Here is a 22,883-nt window from a genome sequence, read left to right on the forward strand (position 1 = left end):
CAGTAACTCTTTAGCACATGCGCATCTGCCTTTAGGAATTTCACCTTTTCTGCTAATTACACAGTTTATATTGCTCAAAATAACATGGCCATAAACGTACACCACACAACAGTTATGCTTATTTGTCATTCTCATAAAATAAATCAATAACAAGTACTTACAAATCTGGACTATGCTCTGAATGGAATAGACAAAAATGTAAATAAATACAAAGGAAGCTTTTTACATCTTTTATACAGTAACAGATAACATGATAGCACATAGATTTTAATTTAGCAGTTTTACTGTTTTACAGTTACACTGTTGTCAACAGAGATCTGCACATGACATGACTCTACTGTTAGCAGATTTATATATGGGCTTTTTTTTGTTTCCATGGTTGGGTTCACGCATTTGACAATATGACAAGATACCACACAGATATATTTACCATTCAGAAATGTTAACCCCATAAACTGCATGTACTTGAAAGAAGCATTTCAGGTCTTCTAATAACTACATAACTTGCATTTAGGCATGTTGCGATTTTTGTGGTCGATATTTTGACCCCAAAAAATTACGATAAACAATATAATTTTTAAAATTTTTTTAAATATATATTGATATACTGATATATAACGACAATATAATAGCATTTAAACCCCTTTAAATAGCAATGAACTTCTAGCAAAAACTATAGCCATTGGAACTTAAATATGAAAATGTTTAAAAATACTAAATAAATAAAACACACATAAAATTAAACACATCAACACAATGGCTCCTGAATAGAAAGACCAGAGAAAACCACACAGCAAATACTTCATACTGAGAGGGTTAAATTATTACACCAACGGTGTTAATTTAACACTAATAGTGTTGATTTAACATTGGAGAATTTACAGTGCAGACTGGCTGAAATATTGGTGACACTCATTCTAATGTAAACAAACACATCAGTAAACACAAAAATGAGGTCAGCAGAAATAACTGAGGAAATGTCTATATATTGTACAATAAATCAATAATATAATTATTGTGACAGGCCTACTTACATCTTAGATCAATTTTGAACACTGAACAATCCAGTCTTGTTTTTAGGAGTTGAACAGGTTTGTTCATTTTAATTTTCCTTTATTAAGGCTTACTAAGTGTTTTACTACATCAGGTCTATAGCTTAAAGTCTTAGAGGTGAGGTCAGTCCCCTGATAGTCAGTCAGAGTGAGGAGCCAAGAAGTGAGAGCCAGACTGACCTTTGTGAAGTGCCCAGTTCGGGGCCTTTGGGGACAAGAGACATATTTAATTGAACTCACCAACTGGCAGGCTGAGGGATTAACCCAGTTGGCTACTATGAGTATGGGCTCTTGATTTCTTCCCTCCCATTCCAAAGGACAAGTTGCTGTACATATGGAAGTAGAATAGTCACCGGTCTCCATTAACTCTGTTCTCAGCTCTCCTATGCTTCAGTGTAAGCAGAGAGAGTTGGCGTTTAAGGTGTCTGCTTGATTTACAGTAATGGTCCCAGTTTTGCAGAGAAGTTTGGGGTGGGGGTTGTGTTTCCTCAGTGGTCTGCTTGGGACAGAAATAGTGGTAAACGGAGTGTGTGTGTGTGGGGAGGGGGGCAGGTGTTTGGGCATTTAAAGACAGTAGTTAATGTGAGAATGAGAAGAATTTGGATTGACACAGAATAACAGTGAAACTAACAAAATCATTCACTTTACAAGGGGTAGTGGAAGAAGGGGCTGTGTATGAACTAGTCCAAATTGAGGTGACAGGGTGGGATTCACATACTTGGAATAGAATTCCCATCAGTGCCAGGCAGTTGTGCTATTCATGTCCTTTGGTGAGTTTTGGCATGTCTGGCATTGTGTGGCACATGTGTATGTGAAGTGGATAGAGTGAATGGTGCCTTTGCTCTCTAAAGCCTAGCACTAATCCTCATGCACAGTGCCCATGAAGGTCAAAACAGCTGACCATGGAAGACTGCAGGACCGTGCCCATGATGATGTCATCCCCATAGGGTGACAGGTGTTCTCTGGCTAAAGAATCCACAAAGACAGACAGTGTCACCAGAACAAGGATGACTGCATTTAGATTGTTGCCGCCAACTGACATTAACTGAGTCTTTGTTTCCTCAGTTTTGCACCAGAACTTTGAGGCTAAGGTATCAAACATCTATTAATCCAGTACATTGGATTGGTATAGATGGCTGCTGACCGCTGCTGGCCATATTAAAAGGATTAGACAAACATGACCCACAATTGCTATTGTTTCTTAGGCACATAGGACATTGTAGCCCTAAAAATTCAATTACAGAAAAAAATACAGGTCCAGTATGACCAATAAGTCAGTTATAAGCATCAGTAATAATAAATTCCAAAATGTATATCCTCTGGCTTAGCACTGTGCAAAGTGTATTTTTAAACTATAACACACTTGCCACAAGTGACATTGGGTTGTTAAAGGTGCTAAAGTTGTTAAATTTCATATATCTGAAGAAAATATGAAAAAGAGGGAAAATGTGAGAGTGCAAAGGCAAGCTTAATGGAATAAGAGAATATGGATTAAAACCAGAGCTTTTGCTCCTTGCTCCTCACTCCTGGACTCTTGTGCTGAACTGAGCTGTGGCTCATTTTAAGTTAAAAGAACGGTGGCTGAGCGCTGTCTTTTTTAACAGGGCTGTTTAAACGGAAGGAGAATGATGGTGCTTTGTTGTTTGATCCCTGTGGTATTTTGAAACAAAGCATGTCACAGGCATTTAATTAAGGGCCCAAAGGACTGTGTTGACTGTAAAGGAGTATCATTTATCAAAAACAGACTTGCTTATGGAAAAAATTGTGACTTATTTGTGCAACATGCAGTTGTTTATTTATTTATAACAGTATGTCATACAAAAATGTCTTAGCTGACTAACTATATTTATAGTAAACAGAGCTTTGTCTGATATTGCATATTTTACAGTGAATGGTTGAACATGGATCTATTGAAAAAGACCGAAAAAGTGATGCTGATCCTCACACTCCACCCAGTTTACTGTTGAGCAATTCTGCCCTCTCTTGTGCCATTGCTCTGTATGTTCCTGTTTTTGAACCAGAACCTCCTCTTCTCCCCTCATTTGCTCTGTGTGGTACTCTTTTTGAATTAAAGAAATCGGTTGAGCATGGAGAAACAGGAAGTGTGTAACAACAGATCGCCACCATCTTTCACAGTCCCTCCCCTCTGCCTGTACTTTAGCGAGAAAGAGAAAGAGAGAGAGAGAGAGAAAAAGTGACTCCTTTTCAACACAAGACAAACTCTTCCTTGCATACTTCAGCCTCTGTTTACACAAAGTTTGAGACGCGGGATGTGAAGGAGCCACTGAGAGGCGAAGAGGGAGTCATAACTTTGCCATCCTGATGTAACTGTTGAGCGAGTTGTTTGAATTCTCTAGTCTCTAACATTTCTTCTTCTGTCCTCATGCAGTCCTCCAGCTCAAACTACAGCAGAGGAGGACACGAGAGGAACTCGTCAGCCAAGGAATCATGCCCCGTAAGTCCTTCTTGTGTATTTTCCTACAAAAGCTTAAATCATATTTGTGCATCTTTTTGTAGGCAGTGCTAATTTGTTTTGCCAGATCTTCAGCCATGTAGCTCTCGCAACGTTACATGTAAATGTCTAATCCTGCAGTGCAGTGTTAAAGTGTCGTTAACAAGGGAACTCATCAAAGACATCACTGAAACATTTGCATGTGTTTTAAAAATTTGAATGAAAAAAGAATGAGGATTACTGGTGGCTGTATTAATTCAAATAGCTTGTCTGATAAGAAGATTAAGGAAGGGATGTGTTGTAGCCTCAGTTAGGGTGCTGCAAACCTTAAGAAATGTAATTATATAAGCTAATACCTCAATCTTTTAAATCTTTGTTTTGCATTTCAGGTTTGCCAAAACAATGCTGTCTTTTTCCAGTGTCACTGTTAGAAAAGAACCTTGCATCACCATTTTTGTGATATTATATTTATGTAATGAGGAAATACTAGCTTATATATACATAAAGTTTAAACAGAATGGACCAGTAGTTATGACCAATGGCTTGGAAAATAATCTCTTTAAGTAAACTCATGTTAAATGCAAAGAATCTTTATATTTGAAGAAGGAGACAACTTGCTCTTTTTGGTATTTGACTGGCGCTGACCATATGTTCTTTAAACTATATTGCATAAACCATTAGCTTTATTTTGCTGTGCCTTGCATTTTGTATAGCTTCTTGCAGTCACCGTGAGAGCTGTTGTTTTGGTTTGGACTCGTGGTTGATTGGGCCACTGGAAGTCTATAAACCATGGTCTGGTCTTGAAGTGTCATTGCTCAGTCATTGTGAAAGGCTCTGCTTGTGTTATCAGGTGGTCCGGCTTCCCCCTCTGTTTCCACTTCCTTGTTCTGGGTTCTGTGTATCAAAAACGAAGGGCCACACTATTCACACTGTTCTCTGTTCTGCCTATCTGTCAAAGGAGGAAGTACTTCTACAGCTAAAGCTGAATTTTGTAACAGTGAAAGGCAAAGATGACTGTTGTGCTCTCATATCAGGCACTGGGGCCAATTGAAAACCAAAAGATCAGTACAGCTGACCACTCAGGAACTGAAGCTTTATCCTGTTAGGATGATTTCAATCTCCTTTTTGAAAAATAGACCCTGAAACAATATTTTGTTTGTTAAACACAAAACAAGTACTGCATGTAGTAAGAGGTAGTTTGACCACTCAAATGGCCCTGAACCAATGGAGAGTTTGAGTTAGCCTTACAATGTAATAAACCTAAAATTGTAAGGACTGGTTTATGTAACCAGATTAATTCCTTGATCAATGCGAAGGCAAAATAAATGAATAGGGCAGGCACATTTCTTAATTTATACTATATATAAATAACAATTTTCCATGTCAGAAAATCATAATATTTTAAGAATATAAAGTCACTGTGGACTACCAGACAGAACCATGTTCTGCTTGCACATCTATATTGTTTTTTATGGTAGAATGTGTGTGAGCATGCAGGGCAACCAGTATTGAATCTCCAAAAGAGCTGGATCCCATTGGCCTTACAACAGCATTGTATCTAGTGGCCAACTTTTGTTTTTACTTTTATACTTCTTTTAACAATGTGCAGTGGCCATACAAAATGCATTGCTGCTGTACTTAAAGGAGCCGGTGGCTGTAGTTTGAGCACCCCTACTGTGAAGCTTAACATATTATAATGGGACCATTATAATATAGAATAACAGGGCTGCACAATATAGACCAAATACTCATCTTGCAATTGTATTATTACATACTGTTATTGCATATTGTGATATGCATTGCATTACATTTAAAGGAGGAAAAAGTACTATTTCATTATGTCATGTATGAGGCCTGGGAGTCCAAGATTAATTTCTCTATGAGAAAAATAATGTATATTCAGTCCAGTTCATTTCAGTTCAGGCCAGGACTTTTTTTTCTTTTTTAAAACATGACTTCCTTGATTCATGAAAGCGCCCACAGAAACACTTTACAACAAATGTCACTGATTAAGGTTTTACAGGACAGCAAAAATCACTTCGATTCAGAGCTTATTTTATTTTTGCATATTCAACGTCTCGCAGTTACCCAAGTAAATATTGTGCAAACATATACACTGCGTGTACTGTATTTGGCACATCCAGCCCAGAATGGCTTGACATTATTTTGTCCCAGGTAGGTAGGCACCTACCGTAAAGGCATCATGGTACGTAAGCACAGTGGAAGAGAGAGACGTGGGTGATAAACACTGGGATGTGAGAACAGGTGGAGGGTCTGTTTCTGCTATCACATTATGTTCCTCATCATCAACTGAGCTATTAAAAGAGACAAGACAGCTGACCACCTCACACAGCTTTCATCTGTCATCTGTCACACTAGCTTGAGGTGGCATCGTGACATCACGTTGACTGCCCGCTCAGTTTAAAATGTGATTACCACTGTTGGATCAATGAGATCATATCTAAGGCCGTCAATGAGGAAATGTTGTCATGTGCTTGCCATTCAGAGCTTTTACTCCATTATTCAACTGTCACAACCTTGTTTTTTAATCTTTTATTCATTTTGTAGATTTTTCACGTTAAGCTGCCTACTTTGGGACAGATAGAAATGTAGGGTAATTTATGTGATAAAATATGTTACACTTCTATTCTCAGATTCGTTTCTGTTTTAAGAGTTTGCTCACCACATTGCAAAATGCTTGGCTATGATGGCACAATATTGTAGTACTCTTTTTTTGTTGCATTAGATGAATTGCTTCATGTGAACTGAACAGAGCTTTAGTTTCAACCATGGCCCAAGGATATTAAAAAAGGAAATTTACATTTACAAATGTATTCCAAGGAGACAACCCAAACTGCCAATAATACAGAAAGACCACCAAAATTGCCACCAACATGTGAACAGTATTTAAGGGTTTCATCTTGGAGAGACCAAGACTTGAAATGTGAAATGAAATGTGCAATTACTAGTCACTGTACAACATACGATGAAATGTGTCTTCTGCATTTAGCATGTCCGTGGCAATGACCACACAAACACACGCAAACTAGTGCACTAGGGGCAGTGAACTCATACCCAGGGAAGCAGGCAGCCATCTTTGGTGTCTGGGGATCAGTTAATAGGGACTTAACATTAGTGGGGTTTAAAAAATATTGGTCCTTTTGAAGAGGTGAACCCAGGTCACCGGAATAGAATGAAAGCTGTAATGAAGGCAGACATATTTTATTTTTTTAATTCTGACACTGAGAAACTAATTAGATATTAAGTCAAAGAAATGTGTTCCCTGAATTTAGCACAAGCAAACTTTGCTTATCTTCCAGGATAACTTTTTATTTCCCTCGAGATGGCTTTTTCAGCAACTCTCCATTTTCTTCCTCTGTTTACTTCTCCTAATGTTCTTGTGTTATGATAGGCACATTGAGCTATACTGACAATTTGTCCCTCTGGAATGGATCTGAACTTCTGCTTTGAAAGTTTTCTTCAAAAAAGATATGACTATGACTGTGCTTTACTTATCCATTTATGTTTCTGTTTCTGTTTGCAGCACTAAAAAGCCCTGCTGCTTTTCACGAGCAGAGAAAAAGTCTGGAGAGGGCACGGGTGAGTAAATTAACACAATGTTATTATATCCCTGTTGCTTATGAGCAAAATCCCACACCAAGGGGAATGAAAGTCTTAAGAAGATTCATAAAGGTTTAAGGTTTTGCATTAAAAAAGCAGCTCACTTTTGTCTGACTGGCCCTTCCCTTTGTTCTTTGTAGACAGAGGACTATTTGAAGAGGAAGATCAGGAGTCGGCCTGAGAGATCAGAGCTGGTGAGGATGCACATTTTGGAGGGTGAGTGTCAGAGAGTGCCCTGTATTTCAGGAAGTGGAAGATGTTTTCAGGAAAATGTATGTTGAACGTGTAGGAGTTACATTTTCAGTCTCAACAAGTGTTACTTATTTTCTTCAGTTTCTTCTCTTTATCTAAACCCAAAATGTATCTTAGGTTTTTGTATTTAAGTTTAAATGTAAGACTAAATTGGGGAAGTGCTTAGTACAAATATAGTTTCAGGTTTTGGGACTTTCCTTGCACTATTTTTTTTATTATTTTCTGTTTTCCTCTACTCCATTACTGTGCAAAATAAAATGTAAAAAAATATAATTAGGTGATACATTAGTAATTTGCTCAAATACAGTGTGAAGCTCTGATAATTTGCATGCAGATATCTGTATCTTTATGCTCACTGACTTCATTTTCAGTTCTTGATTTTAATAAGACCATGACCCTGAAGTGGATAAGTGGTTACAGACAATGAATAAATGAACGAATGAATATAGATTAGATAAACAGAACGCTTAGACAAAGCACAACACGAACAAACATCCATGTGTTTTTGCAGACATGGCAGAGGTTTTAGGATTGTCAGATGTGTTTTAAGGTTACTGCATATAGAGTTCATTTGAGAGATTTTTGGAATGTGGTTTTGCTGTTTCTCTGAGTACACTATATGTTTTGATTTTTAAAATTTTTCTACCTGCTCCACCCACAGAGACATCAGCAGAACCTTCCCTTCAGGCCAAGCAGCTGAAGCTAAAGAGGGCTCGCCTTGCTGATGACCTTAATGATAAAATCTCACACAGGCCTGGCCCCATTGAGCTGATCCACAAAAATATTCTACCTGTGCCTGCGCTCATAGGTGAGGATTAACAGGACACTTCGTGATTATATTTAAATCCCTGTGTAGGTAAACCTAGTCATATATGTAGTCTCTTAAGTGTCATAGTAATATACTATGTACGTCCTTCACATTCTCTTAGGTTCAGGGTCTCCAAAAGGTGAGAATTCCTCATTGGATGAGGACAGCAGTGATGCCCTGTCACCTGATCAGCCAGGCAGTCAGGACTCTCCACTAAGCCACGCCCCCCAGCTCTCCCCCTCCAATATGCTCAATCTGAACAGACCCACCTCACCTACACAGGTACATTACAGGTTCCTTTAACATCCAGCTTATGGTAGTCACCATATATTAGCACACTAGAGCGTTGTTTCCCAACTCTAGTTCTGTATCCCGTCCCTGCATTGCACAGTTGGTGTTTTCCCTTCTCTATGGATACACAGTATGTTGCTAGTTAGCCTATTGCAATATGGATGTTGTTAGGATAACAGAAGTCTCAAATGTGTAAATGAGCAGTCTAGCCAATGAAATTTCAAAACCCACGAATACCTTGAATAATGATAGTTTTAGAGTTTGTCTGGTTGATTTTTTTCATGTAAGTGTTTATAAGGTGTCTATATTTTCCAACAAAAATAAACAATATGTTCTGAGTGATTTTCAGTCATGTAAGTCTTACTATCTTTCTCCTTTGTTATATTATTATTATGTAAAGGTGGTAATTTTCAACAGTATCGTTCTCTTCTGAATTACTTCATTTTCATATTCAATGTATATATGCACCAGAACAAATATATTTGTAGAATGGGTTTAGAATGATGATTAGCAAAATGCAGATGAATATGAATGGTATCTCTAACTGTTGACCTTACAGTTCCTCACTCAGGCTGCACCTTCTCTGCATAATGCCCCTGACTCCTCCTCTTCACCAAATCTGACCAATGGAACTCTGATGGCTACAAGTGCCCGTCCTCCTACTGGACCTGCCAAAGTGAGCAATTGCTATCAATACATTCTTTCAATAAAAATCTGCTTCTTTAAATTCTTATCTGCAAACTTTCTTGACTATGTGTCTTCATTGCAGCAGCCCCAGTCCAAGTCTAGTGCCGATCGGCCTGCTCAGCGACCTAAGAAGCCCAAGGAGAGCAAGCCTAAAGTAAAGAAGCTTAAATATCATCAGTACATCCCACCTGATCAGAAGAATGACCGCGAACCCCCACCCCAGCTGGACTCGTCTTATGCCAAAATCCTCCACCAGCAGCAGCTCTTCCTCCAGCTTCAGATCATCAGCCAGCAACAGCAGCACTACAATTATCACACCATCCTCCCTGCGCCCCCTAAGTATGTGCTTTTTTATTAGGGAAAGTTGGTGTGCCTGTATACTGTACAGATGCATATTTTGATGGCTTCAATCCAGTATCAGGGAGACAGGGTATTGGATATTGGAGGGAAAAAATGTTTTCTCGTACAGTTTTAGTAAATCTCACAGAATTGTTTGTAGAGCAACAAAAATGTGGTACCATTCACCAAAATAAAAATGAATAGGTCTCAGACTATTATATTATTCATTTATTTTTCATTATTTTAATTCAAGTGTTCTTCCGGTGTCTGCATGAGTTTTCTCCGGGTGCTCCTCCCACGGTCCAAAAACACATGTTTGTAGGTGGATTGACAACTCAAAATGTGTCCATAGGTGTGTGTGTGAGTAAATGTGTGAGTGTGTATAGCCTTGTGAAGGACTGGTGCCCCCTCCAGGGTGTGATTAGAACAGTGCTTGTAACAGTGGGAAAGTTAGAACATTTTCAGTTCTGCTCATTCATTCATTGTCTGTAACCATTTACCCAGTTGGGTCCGGTGCCTACCCAGAATCGCTGTGCAGAAGAGAAGCAGCCTGATCTATGGTGTCGGATCCCATTCAAAAATTGCGAGCAGAGAAGTTGATCTCGCAAACAAAATAACATTTCCCGGGAGAAAAATGAATGCGGTTTCCTATGTTCATTTGCCATAATAGCATGAGTGTATGCACCTTATAGCGTGCTGATGGCTGTGCTAACTTGGAATAGAAATGTAGGTTTATGGAGCTCTGTTACTCAAAGCTTATCATCGTTATCAAGCAAAATTAATCACAAAACAAATCGATATTGTTTTACTGCCCAGCACTTGTTGTGGGTTCAGTCCCCACATCAGTTTACTGTCACCGTTTTTGAGGAGTTTGTTGTGTTCTACCTCTGTCTGGGTAGGATTACTCTGGGTGGTCCAATTTCCTCCCATAGTCCCTAAAGCACATGTTAATAGGTCAATTGGATGTGCAAGTATTCATAGGTGTGTGTGTGAGTGAATAGGTGAGTGTGTGGTGCACTGTGATGGACTGGTGCACTGTCCAGTTTGGGTTCCTGCCTTGCGGCCAGTGATGAGTATGCTCCAGACCCACCATGACCATGACCCTGAACATAATGAACTGGTTAAAGAAAAATAATGAATTAATAATTATGCAATTATGCAATAATTATATTTTAGTTGGTCATATTTAACGAACTATAATGAATTCAAATGTCTAATTTTAACACTGTGAATGGTAGGTTTGTCAAGGAAACAGCATGCCATCTGTAGACGCAGAATTATAGATGTTTCCCTCAGTAAAAAGAATTTTATGCTCTGAATATTTTTAGACTTCCTACTGAGCAACAGCAGCAACAACCACCTGCCACTACTGGTCCCTCCCCTTCACGCTGTACTTCCACACCCTCTACGGCACCATCAAATCAGAATGGCACTAATCGACAGAGTCAGCCAGCTGCAGGAGGAGCCAAGCCAGGAGTATTGCCTGCTAACTTGGATGAATTCAAAGTATGCCAATTTTCTGATTTAACTATTTGATTCTTGACGGTTTTGATATCAATGTTTAGTACAATATCCATCTGCCTTTTTCCAGGTGGCTGAGCTTAAGCAGGAGCTGAAACTTAGGGGTTTGACTGTGTCTGGTACTAAAAACGACCTAATTGAGCGCCTGAAGAACTATCAGGAGCAGAATGGAGGCACAGGGCAAGCAGACGGGTCTGGAACAGTGAAAATAGTCCCTGGGACACCCCAGCAAGTGGCAGCTCAGTCCAAAGATGCCACTGTGAAAGTCACATCTTATCAGCAAGTGTTGAGTTCTAATGCAGTTCATACTGCAGCCCAAATTATGCGCTTTAGTAGTACTAGTTCCTCCCCCCCAGTGTCTCCTACACCATCCGACCGCTCATTGACTGGACTGAGTGCTGATGAGACCAGCTGTAACGGGGATGTGTTTGGAGAAATGGTAAGTTCTCTTTTCCATTCAGGAAGTATTTATGAATAGGTTTATTATGCTTCTGTTGTTCGAAGTTGACCTTAAAACATATCACAGAATGTTTTAGTTCACCTTTTGGTTTTTTTATTTTTATTTTTTTGAAAGAAACAGTATTTATATATATCCCCTTCTTAACAAGACTGTATATTGTTTACTGGTGCAAAAGTTCGTTCTATGTGACCACAGCACTTTTACACCCTATCCCTGTTATTCAGCAAGGTACTGGTTGCTAAGTAACAACTGTGACCTTACTCTGAACTGCTTGAACCATTAACTGGGTAAAAAAAAGAAAACACATTTGACATTAAAGCTATATGTTATGTTTGTATTTGACTGCTTTCTTTTTAATCTTGTAAAATTGTTGTGTAAAATATAAGCTCATTTATAAAAAAACCACCTTTAATATGGCATGCAATAAAAACTAGAATATGTGATTTATTACTTCTCTTGAAGCTTTATCTAACTGAAAAACATACAAAGATTCCCAATGTTTTTATTGACCAGCTTGATTTTAACAAACAAATTAAAAGTTTGAACATTAACAGTCCTAAAATGATGTGACAGGAGCAAAATAATCATTTAAAATATATTTATTATTGAATTTACGTTTTAAATAGTACACTATAAGCAGATGACAATAAAGTGTATAAAAGGAGAATCCCCCAAAAATCCAGTGTTTGCATGCCAGTCATGTTTCATCACATATATTTGTCAAAAAGATCATTTCTGAACTCAGGTGTTTCACCGACATCAAAATGATATATTTCCCTTGGTAGTCCATTATTTTTCAGCAATATAATGCCAGGCATCATTCTGCACATACTACAACAGAGTGGCCTCATAGAAACAGTGAGTGTGTTGAACATAGACTGTTGAGCAGCTAAAGTCTTGTAGGAAGTAATGATGGGCAAAAATTCATCTTTTCTAAACTTTCTCTCAACTCACTCATACCACATCTAGCCCTTCTTTAGGGTCTCATGGTCAGTGTGGTTTAGGAACAACCGACTGACCTACTATGAAGTATAAAGATAGAAAACTTCAAAGTGTACCTGAAAGTAGCAGACAGCAGACAGATAGGCCTATGGAAACTAAGGCAAGTGATCACAGAGGAGATGAAGTCTGTGGGGGAGTCTGGCCCAACACCTTTTGTTTAAAATGGTCTGAAGTGTTAAACAAGTTCACAGTGAGTCATACTGTGCTTTAAACCACATCAACAAGTCATCTGAAACTTACCAAAGATGACAATGTTTTTGAGTTGTTAGAAAAGAAGTACTGGTGATGTGCTTAAGAAATAGATTTGGGTGATTTTTTTTCTATTCGTTTTAGTTAAGATCAAAGTGCTAAACATAAGCAGCCACATTTAGACATTGTACATATCGTACCTGATCTGGAGGTAATCTTGGATAAATAGAATATGTTGTAGATTAGGGTTTTTGTTAAACCGTTGTTTAACTGTTTTTATTGTTCTTCAAAGTCAAGAGCCTCTTTCTCTCTCTCTTTCTCTTGGACCAGGTGAGCTCACCTCTCACACAGCTTACACTGCATCCTTCCCCTGAACACCCCTCCCCAATTAAAGAGGAGCCTCTTGGCCATCTGCAGTCTTCATGCTGCCTGTCCCATCCCACCCCTGTTCCACCTCTGGTTCCTCAGCCTCAGGAGCCCCCACTGGCCCCACCGCTAGGAACCCCAGTCGCAGTTTTGGACAAAGACCAGATGCTCCAAGAAAAGGACAAGCAAATAGAGGAGTTGACTCGCATGCTGAGGCAAAAACAGCGGCTGGTGGAGACGCTGCGCTCTCAGTTGGAGCAGGGCAAACGTGGAGTGACCAAAGAAGTCACAGACATTACAGTGAAGATGGAAAGAGCAGCTCCGGTCAATGGAGAGGGAGTCACAGTGAAGGAGGAGGCAAAGGAGGACATGGAGACATCAACTGATCCACAGCCACAGAGGAAGACACAAACTCAGTGCTCTCAGCAGACGCTGCTCAAACTGCAGCAGATCCACCGGCTTCAAGTGCAGCACCAACAACAACAGGAGCAGCAAATGCAGGTGGAGCAGACAAAACAGCAGCAGCAGCAGCAAAAATCCCAGTTACTGCAGCAACAAAAACTCCAACAGCTAATAATTGAACAGAGCCAGCAGAAACAGAAGCAGGTACAGACCAATCAGAGGAAGCAACAAAGGCCTCAAAAGCAACCACAGCAGAAAGAACGATCGTTACAGACACAACAGGTCAGTCAGGATTTGTCAAACTGTAAATAATACAGGACCTGCATAATAATTGTTCTTAAAGCTTAGACAAAACATCCAGGCTTCCGTATTTCCACACACATCCTTTATGATCTTAGGCCTTTAATAGGTGTGTCGGTTATACTGATCTGCTTTTGTCTTCTGGGCTGTAATACTCACCTTGTGTTTTACAGATCTCACAAGTGTTTATCAACCCACAGACTGGTACTCAGATGACTACATCTTTTCCACTAGACATTTTGAAAGCTCACCCAGCACCTACTCTTGTAACTGATGGCAATGGCAACCATTATCTGATTACTCTTGCCAATAACAGTGTGGAGGGCCTGAATGGAGAATCTCCTCAAAACAAAACCAATGGACGCATCACCCTACAGGTAAAGTACAGAGGTCTTAGTATTGTGTCTCAAGGTTTCAATTTTCCTCACTGTATAAATGGATTAGCTCTTCCTCTTATAGCAGGTTCAGGAAAAAGATAATTTGGAACCATTGCATGGTGCATTTCCTCCAACATAAATTGGTCTGAAAACCAGAAAAATTTGTTCCCAACTGGGTTCATCAGCATGAACCATGATGCCGTCTGTGGCTGTGTCAAACGTAAGAAACTCCAGAAAGTTCACAGAACCTCAAATAAAGCGTTGTCACTCAGTGGAGCTGGACACAATCATTTTCAACATGTTGTATAAATAAAGAAAGAAAGTAAAAAAGGGACATGCTCCATTTGTGTGTTTTCTGGGGCTATGTTCAGTGTGACACAAAGTGCATTTGTTCACTTTCTCTGCTGTTCACAAGCTCAGCAAGGCAACATTTACACATGAACATGGACTCTCTGTAAACAAATAATACACAATGACTCTGTCCGTTTATCTATTGGTGCTTTTCCACCGCATGGATCCAGCTCTACACGACTCGACTTGAAACGTCTCGGCTCAGCACACTTAAGGCTTGTCGCTTTTCCACTGGCAGGGCTCCCCTGAGAAGTGGACATGGTGACACTGCAAAACGCCGTCTCTAACAGGAATCGCTGGCTTTGAAAACCACAACAGCCAGATTGATAAAGTTAGGCGCTGTTTACTCATGGTGTATTTACACACCCCAGTTCCCACAGATCAGTTTTACTTGTTGTACGTTTGGCTTTCACTGGAAATTTTTGTCAGCCACCGACCCAAGGAACATATAAACCTCTTTAAAACACCTCAAGGTAAAATTACAAGCTGCCGTCGTGAGTAGCAGCTGTAAATTAAAAGGTTTTTACAAGCGGCGAGTTTGTGCTGAATTTGAGTGAGCTCTGCATTTCGTGGTGATTGACGTGTCTCTGGCCAATCAGCGCTCTGCAGGGTTTACACATCACCGTTTAGTACCTACTTGGCACGGTTGGAAACCTGAGTGAGTTGGGACTGAAAACCTACCTGGTTCCAGAAACCCTGTACCAGATTTGGTCAGGGGAAAAGCAAAAGAACCGTGCCGAGTTGTGAAGGTTCCATGCAGTGGAAAAGAGCCTTATGGATCTGTTGCTGAATACGGCCACAGCAACACTGCAAATGAGCACCGCAAACCCCACCTTTAACAGAATCTTGAACAGAACTGGTTCTAGAACCAGAGTTCTTTTGGTGGAAAAGAGCTATTTGAAGCACTTGTTTGAAGTTCTTGCAAATTTTTTTCCAGAGATTGCAGTCCACCCCTGTTAAGCTACCAAGCCAATCAGTTCCTGAAGAGGCTAATCCTATGAAGCAAACCCAGCAGCCCCAAAAAGCTGCTCCAGTCAAACAGTCCAGTACAAATGTAAGTGGACTTGCTTTTGACTTCACCTTGATACATATTGCATTATCACATCACAATTGCAAATTTGGCTGAGAAGAAGCATTTCCTGCAGGCTTATAATAACATAGCACTGTTGTTCAATTCTGACATGTTAAATTTAAAGGTGTTGTAGTACATAATCAGGCTTAATCCTCCCTGCAGGTGCAAAAGGCAGCACTGCATCTGGAGACTCCTGTTGTTCAACAGTTGAATCATCCAGTGTCTGCCCCACCCAGTCTCCAGCCTTTCTTCCTCAGTGAAGAGTCCAGTCCTATCAATCAGCCAAGCTCTCCTCCTTCACTTAAGGTAGCTCATCATGAACCAGCTCTGATACTCTGAACTAGCCATGTGTTTCATTACATCTCATTTTCCTCTTTTGGTTTCTGTATTCCATTTACTCATTACTCAAAGTAAACCCTTCCTTTTTTTTCTTCATTTTCTTTCTCCTACACCACGATCGATCTCCCTGTCTTGCAGGGAGAAGTATGCCCCACCTTTGACCGGCACACTTTGTTTACTCCTCCTTCTCCAAAACCAGCATGCCATCCCTCTCACCATCTGAAAGTATGACTTCCTCTGCTCTCTGTTCATCTGCATCTGTTTTTTCTGCTCTGGTGGCTAATACTTAAAAAGCCTGTTTCCTTTTCTGCTGACAGTGCAGTAGATGCATACATTTACGGTAACGTTATTGATCTGCTCTTTCCACAGCAGAACGGTTCCAACAATCAGCACATAGATGACTTGTTTGATATTCTCATTAAGAGTGGAGGTAAGCAAAAATCTCCTTAAATGCCATCACAGAAAGTATTACATAGTTGTTTATACAGATACTCAATATAAGTATAAATGAATAATTAAATAATATATAAAACTATTAAAAACCTTGGTGTTTTTCATGACATATTTTTTTAACATGCTCGTCAAATTAAGTGTAGGTTAGGATCTTACTAATATATATATAATAATATAATATATATATATATATATATATATATATTATATATATTATATATATATATATATATATATATATATATATATATATATATATATATATATATATATATAGCTCCACTGACCATACATGAGCACATTTTCATACTTTCTTATCCCAGTTTCACCCTGCTATTCAATATTCAGGACCTCTACAGGACCATCACAGAGCAGGTATGATTTGGGTGCTGGATCATTCTCAGTGCAGTAGGGACACTGAGGGCTTTAAAAACTCCAGCATCCCTGCTGTACCTGATCCACTTGTACCAGCAAAACACACATTAACACACCACCAACACGTCAATGTCACTGCAGCCCTGAGAATGACCACTAAAAATCATAACTGCTCTGTGGTGTTCCTGACCATTGAAGAACAGCGTGAACTCCGGATAAGAGTGTATGCAGAAAAACACATGGACTATAGTCTGCAATCGTAGAATTACAAACTGAGTGTAGATACAAGTGAGATGTTCCAAATCCAATGATCAGTCAGTGCAAATATATATTTCCTGAAATGTGTCGTGCCAACTAACGCCTTGTGTAAATGTGGTAAAATCGGTGTGATTAGTCGTCTTGTTAGTTTATTTAACTGTTTTTTTTTTTAATTTCTTGTTTCTTTTCCCTCTTACATCTGACACAGAAATTTCTGCTGGATTCAAGGCCAATCCAGACCCTTCCCTTTCAGGCCTGCACTCAAATCCTCCCACCCCTTCTCCTCCTTCCTCCCCTCTGCACCTCTCACCTCCCACCCCTCCCTCTGACCATGCCCCTCCCTCTGACCCCACCCCTCCCCTTGACGCAAACGAGCGCCCCTGCTCAGGAACAGGTCGCCTGGAGGACTTCTTAGAGAGTACCACCGGTGCACCGCTTCTCGGAGTGGAGCCGGGCAGCCCTCTGACACTCATTGACGATCTCCACAACCAGATGCTGAGCACTCCCAGCATTCTGGATCATCCCCCTTCCCCAATGGACACTGGTGACCTGAGCTTCTCACCCCATCCCACGAGCCTGGACTTCGAAGATCCTGCCCTTGATGGCATGGATTGGCTGGACATATCCATGGGAGGTGGCAGTGGTGGGGGGGGAACTGTTCTAGCCCCCTTGGGCTCACACACACCCCCTAGTGTGTTTTCAGCAGACTTTTTGGACAGTTCAGACCTGCAGATACACTGGGACTCCTGTTTGTAGCTTTGGTCTTAAACTGCTCAGCAGATACATACAGCACACCACTTAGCACCTTCATCCTTATACTGTGTACAGGCTTCTACATACAAACACTTCTAAACTACATGCTGTTTATTATGCTGAAATCATTTTTTCTCATGCTACGCCAGTTTAATGTATGGTTTCTGAGCAGTTCTCTTGTTTGATAGGTCTTTTAAAGCACTGAGTATTATCCCCATCACCCCTGACCATACGTAAACATATTACAGTATGTTGTGCTGGTGTGTTTGCCAACAGAGACTCCATGCTCTGGACCAGCAACTTGGCTGCCTACATATCAGACAAGGAATTTCAATTTCCTGATCTAAAAGGGCCCAGGTAATAATAAAGAAAATTTCCCTCGTTTTTGGAGGTCTTTGATATAGTATGTTAACATTGGTAATGTTTTTAAAACATACCTTTCACTCCTAAGTCCAGACAGTCCTTAATGCTAAAACATTGTGATGCTGTAAATCCAATGTGTACACTTGTGTCTGTCATTTCAGCTTGCAGCAGTTTAGCACTGCCCATTAATGCTGAATTATAAGAAGTGTTTTAACATGGGCTGTTCTTTGAATGAGGTGTGATACTTTTAGAAAACAATAATTTGTTTCATTCTAAGAAGCAAAATCAGTATGAAAACGGTTGTGTAAAATTATGCTTCCCTTTTCCTGTTACAAAAAACAATGATAAAAGAGGAACTTATCCAAATAAAATACAAGACGAGTTTAGGATATGGGTCCTTTAAGCTTTCACAACATGGTCATGGTCCTGAATAAATAGTATTTGATTCCTGGTCATGTAAAAATAAAAAAAGATCAGGATTTTTTGCAATTATTGTCCAAACACATTCTTCTGGCGTTCAGTGTTGAACTATTTGGATTACTTCTCCCATGCCACTTTGCTGTCACTCCGCCATAACTGCTTTCCCTGCTGGCACTGATGGAGTTTGGGCACACACTGATGGGAGGAAGGATTTAGGGGAGAGGAAGAGACAAAAAGAGAGAGAGAGTTGTTCTCTCCTAATCTCTGCGTTTGGCTTTGGAGTACCTTCCAACATGCCAGTGCTTTCAACTTTGCACTTAAGCTGACTAGACCAAGGGTTCTGGTCTTAAGGAAATCTCCCAATCAAATGAAATCTGCTGGGAAACTGGGTTTGGTGATGTTCACCAGATCTCTATGCATTGCTGTATTTTGAAGTCATATTATTGACTAAAGTCTTCTTCTCTGATTGTATAGATGAGTTGGTGGAGGTCAGGGCTTGGGATCAGGTTTCTGAGAATTTGGAAAATGTTATTTTTTAAAAAAACAAAATAAAATGTAATGAAAATGGTGTCTTGGTTTGAGATCTGCTTGCTTCTCTGAATTGCAGTGGCATTTATATATTTTTATAAATTAACTGCTTAGCAATCCTTCAATAGCTGTAAAGCTTATGATTGACAGCCATTTGCAGATATTAGAAAAAGTAGTGTCTATACATATTTTTTATTGCATTATTTACTGAAGCAATGAATCAATAAACCAAGTGGAATCAAGTGAAAATCAAAAATCACATGGTTTACATTAATATTTGTATATAGTATTATTTACAATCTAGGAGACTTATAAATAAGCAGTAAACACTATGGCTGAGCATTTCTTCTTTCAAATACATGTATTCATATAGTTGAGTTTTTTGACATCATGAATCTAAGGAACCAGTCCTGTTAGTTTGCAGGGTGGGTCTTGTAAGCTGAAGCAGGGTTGTGTCTAGTCTGCAAGGCTTAGCCCCAAGAAGAAATTTTGCTCTATGAAATCTTTACCAAATGTTCATAACATCAAACCCAGCAAGAACTCGGACCTTACTGTGAGGGGCTTTGCTTTAATAGTACAAGTCTACTAAAACTATAAATTGCAACATGTAAATTTACTATAATATTATTAATAATGTGCAATCTATTATAATGAATATGGTTTTATTATATTTACCCTCACAGACATATATAACATAGATTTTAAACCACAGAACACTGGGTAATTAATTGTGCTTGTCAATGATGATTTGTAAAACAATTTCTGGTAACCAACAAACTATCAATACAAACAAACTGAAATTCTGTCAGACATAACATAGGTTATCAAAGTAAGATTACAACTAATTCAGTGCACTTTATCCAGGAGGGAATTTGGCGCAGCACTGAATACAGTGCTGGACAGTAAACTCTGGCTGCTGATTGGCTAAATAAGTGACGAACAATGAGAAATGCTCACCTCAGAAATACTGAGAAATACTCAGAAATTCAGAAGATATTTCCTCATCATTTGCTAGCTCTCCAGTCTGTTACTGGAGTCAAGCCAGCCTCCACTTGGAAAAGCTTGGTCAAACTAAATGATGGAGGAAATAAAATAAATAAGACTAAAAATAAATGTTTGCTATTTAGTGGATGTAATGAAGATATCAAGACATGTCACTTAAAAATAAAGGATATTTATTATTTTTCTGTCATTTATATTCTAAATGTTATTAAGAGAAATCCTCCAGTTTGCACAAACCACTTTCACTTCATAATGAAAGTACAGCATCTGATTATGTCCCTCACTTAAGATCACGCCATTCTGATGTGTCATTTTAAAATAAAAGCCCTTTGTCTTGTCCTATCCCTGTAACTTTATTTCCAAATTTAGATCATTATTAAAAAGAAACTGTTAGTTTGCACAGAACAATTTCACTGCAGAATGAAAGTACTCCACCTGATTATGTCACTCACTTAAGATCGTGCCATTCTGGTATGCCATTTCAAAATAAAGGCCATTTGTGTTTTCCTATCGCTATAAATTTAATTCGAAATTTAGATAAATATTACAAGAAAACCATTAGTTTGTATAGAAGAATTTCACTTCATAATGATAATACACCACCTGATTATGTCACTTAAGATCTCGTCATACTGATGTACACAGAAATGATTTTCATGTTAAAATGAGATGAGAAATTTTAGAAGACTTCAATGTTAAAACACAAAACCAGAATGTATTGATATTAAATAATTGACACACTCAGGTGCTGTACTATCATTATTATGGAGTAAAACTTTTGTGTAATAACAAGAGGATTCCATTTAATAGCAGTTTAAACATAGAGGAAATACAATTGATAAGTTATAATTTACATGGTAGTTATTCTGGCATTACTAACCAGAATGGCTTGATATTAAGTGAGAGACATATTCATGTGGTGTACTTTCATTCTACAGCGAAATTGTTCTGTGCAAACTAAAGCATTCCTTTTAATATTTATCCAAATTAGGAATTAAACTTACAGTGATGGGACAACACAAAAGGCTTATATTTTGAAATAACAAATTAGAATGACGTGATATTAAGTAAGTGACATATTTAGGTGGTATAATGTATGGCACACCAGAATGGTTTGATATCACGTGAGTAATATGAAGTGAAATTGTTCTGTGCAAACAAGTGGTTTCCTTTTAATAATCATCTAAATTTGGAATTAAAGTTACAGGTATGGAACAAGACAAAGGGCTAATAATGACGTGATATTAAGTGAGTGACATATTCAGGTGAGGAAGAAGATCGGAAACCAATCCTCTACATCAGCAGGAAATTATTTCCAAGAGAGATTTAACTACTCTACTGTGGAAAACTAGGTTCTAACAGTGAAGTGGGCATTGGACTCTTTGAAATGCTATCTTTTAGGTGCTAACTGCATACTAGAAACTGACCATAGGGCATTACAGTGGATGTATAGAATGGAAGATAGTAACGCAAGTATTACGAGATGGTATTTGTCATTTCAACCATTCACATTTAAAGTGCAGTACCACAAAAGCACTCAGAACATTACAGCTGATTTCCTCTCTACCTCTCCTCTCTGAACCAACCCTGATCCTAATCTGTCACGAAGGTACCACTGATCTCTGAGGACCTCCTGGAACTTGAAAGAAGATGAAGGCATGGTGAGAAGTCACACCAACCTGGAGGAACAGGGGCGCATGTGCTATTTTTCTATACTTCTGTTGAAAAACACCCATAGGGCATCTAAAATGAGTAAAGACACATGAGCATAGGTCCTCACCAAGGCTGTATATATATATGTCCACTTTTATTTGACCAGTCTGAGATGAGGATAAATGAGCTGCTAATAGAGCGCTGCGCTGAAGACCTTTGGTTCGATGCCTGCTCCAGGTGACTGTCTGTGAGGAGTTTGGTGTGTTCTCCCCGTGTCCGCGTGGGTTTCCTCCGGGTGCTCCGGTTTCCTCCCACAGCCCACAGTCCAAAAAGTCCCACACCCTCATAAGCCCCCCACACAACACGCCGTATATGCCAATGTCACAAAACGGATGTAAATGTCATCGACATATGCGCAAAAAGAAAAAAAAACTCGATGCTATTGGCATATGCCACTGTCACCCGTACGTAAAGTTCCGATGTCACTGGCATGGGTCAGCGTCATCCGAACGTAAGATGCCGATACCTTTCCATGTTATTACCGCTACTAATGTTGCTGTTCGGAGGGTATTTTCAGATTTCCCCCTAAATATAACCGCCCACTCGCCGGTATCCGCCTATCTACTAGTCTTCGGCCTGTGTGTCCCGCCCACTTGAAGGTCAAGCCATCCAATCATAAGTTACCTTTGTAATTTGTCGTTTCTGATTGGCTGAAACGGAGGCACTTTGCAATGGCTGCATGTGTGACGCGTGCGCGCAGGTCAGGGAACAAGCTGTGTAGGTGCGCGTACAAGAAATCGTGATCCCTCGAAATATCCGCGCGTGCGCAGAAACCTCATTGCTCGCTCAATATGTCCGCGCGCGTGAATGAAGAATAAGGTGTACAGTTACATCTAAAACACTTTGAAGGCTTTATGCCATTTTGTGGTCTTTAAAACTTTTCTAAGTAATCTAGAAGTTTCTCATCTGTCTTGAATACATTTACGAAGCTGATGGACGCTATTGTTTTGTACGATAGTTTAGTGGATCTATTACTGAAGTAAGTGCCAATCAAGCCCCACCTTGATTTTTTCCCTGAAATACCCATATTGCCCAGCAGAGGGCGATACATACTAAGGAAATCACAGTCCCAAAGTGAAACACAACACTGATTAGTACAATTCACAAATTAAACCGTTATTTAAAAACATGTTTATG

The 22,883-nt window shown here is 39.4% G+C and overlaps 1 protein-coding gene across 7 annotated transcripts in view; it reads left to right on the forward strand.

Moving 5' to 3' along the window:
- The window catches only part of mrtfab (myocardin related transcription factor Ab), a 35,683-nt gene extending 16,616 nt beyond the window's left edge, over positions 1–19,067 (forward strand). For 4 of the 7 annotated variants that reach the window (XM_066663188.1, XM_066663190.1, XM_066663194.1 and 1 more), the window contains 16 exons: positions 3,442–3,507; positions 7,049–7,104; positions 7,266–7,341; positions 8,039–8,185; positions 8,307–8,467; positions 9,036–9,152; positions 9,246–9,502; positions 10,831–11,008; positions 11,094–11,462; positions 13,005–13,724; positions 13,916–14,119; positions 15,408–15,524; positions 15,705–15,848; positions 16,020–16,106; positions 16,251–16,311; positions 17,176–19,067. In XM_066663188.1, the coding sequence (XP_066519285.1) occupies positions 3,442–3,507; positions 7,049–7,104; positions 7,266–7,341; positions 8,039–8,185; positions 8,307–8,467; positions 9,036–9,152; positions 9,246–9,502; positions 10,831–11,008; positions 11,094–11,462; positions 13,005–13,724; positions 13,916–14,119; positions 15,408–15,524; positions 15,705–15,848; positions 16,020–16,106; positions 16,251–16,311; positions 17,176–17,723 (3,308 nt within the window). In that variant the 3' untranslated portion in view covers positions 17,724–19,067. The remainder of the gene's footprint in view (positions 1–3,441; positions 3,508–7,048; positions 7,105–7,265; positions 7,342–8,038; positions 8,186–8,306; positions 8,468–9,035; positions 9,153–9,245; positions 9,503–10,830; positions 11,009–11,093; positions 11,463–13,004; positions 13,725–13,915; positions 14,120–15,407; positions 15,525–15,704; positions 15,849–16,019; positions 16,107–16,250; positions 16,312–17,175) is intronic. The other 3 variants (XM_066663189.1, XM_066663191.1, XM_066663192.1) reach the window with 3 other exon arrangements.
- The last annotated feature ends 3,816 nt before the right edge of the window (positions 19,068–22,883 follow it).

This window comes from Hoplias malabaricus, chromosome 3 (assembly GCF_029633855.1).
Source record: "Hoplias malabaricus isolate fHopMal1 chromosome 3, fHopMal1.hap1, whole genome shotgun sequence".
Lineage (NCBI taxonomy): Eukaryota > Metazoa > Chordata > Actinopteri > Characiformes > Erythrinidae > Hoplias > Hoplias malabaricus.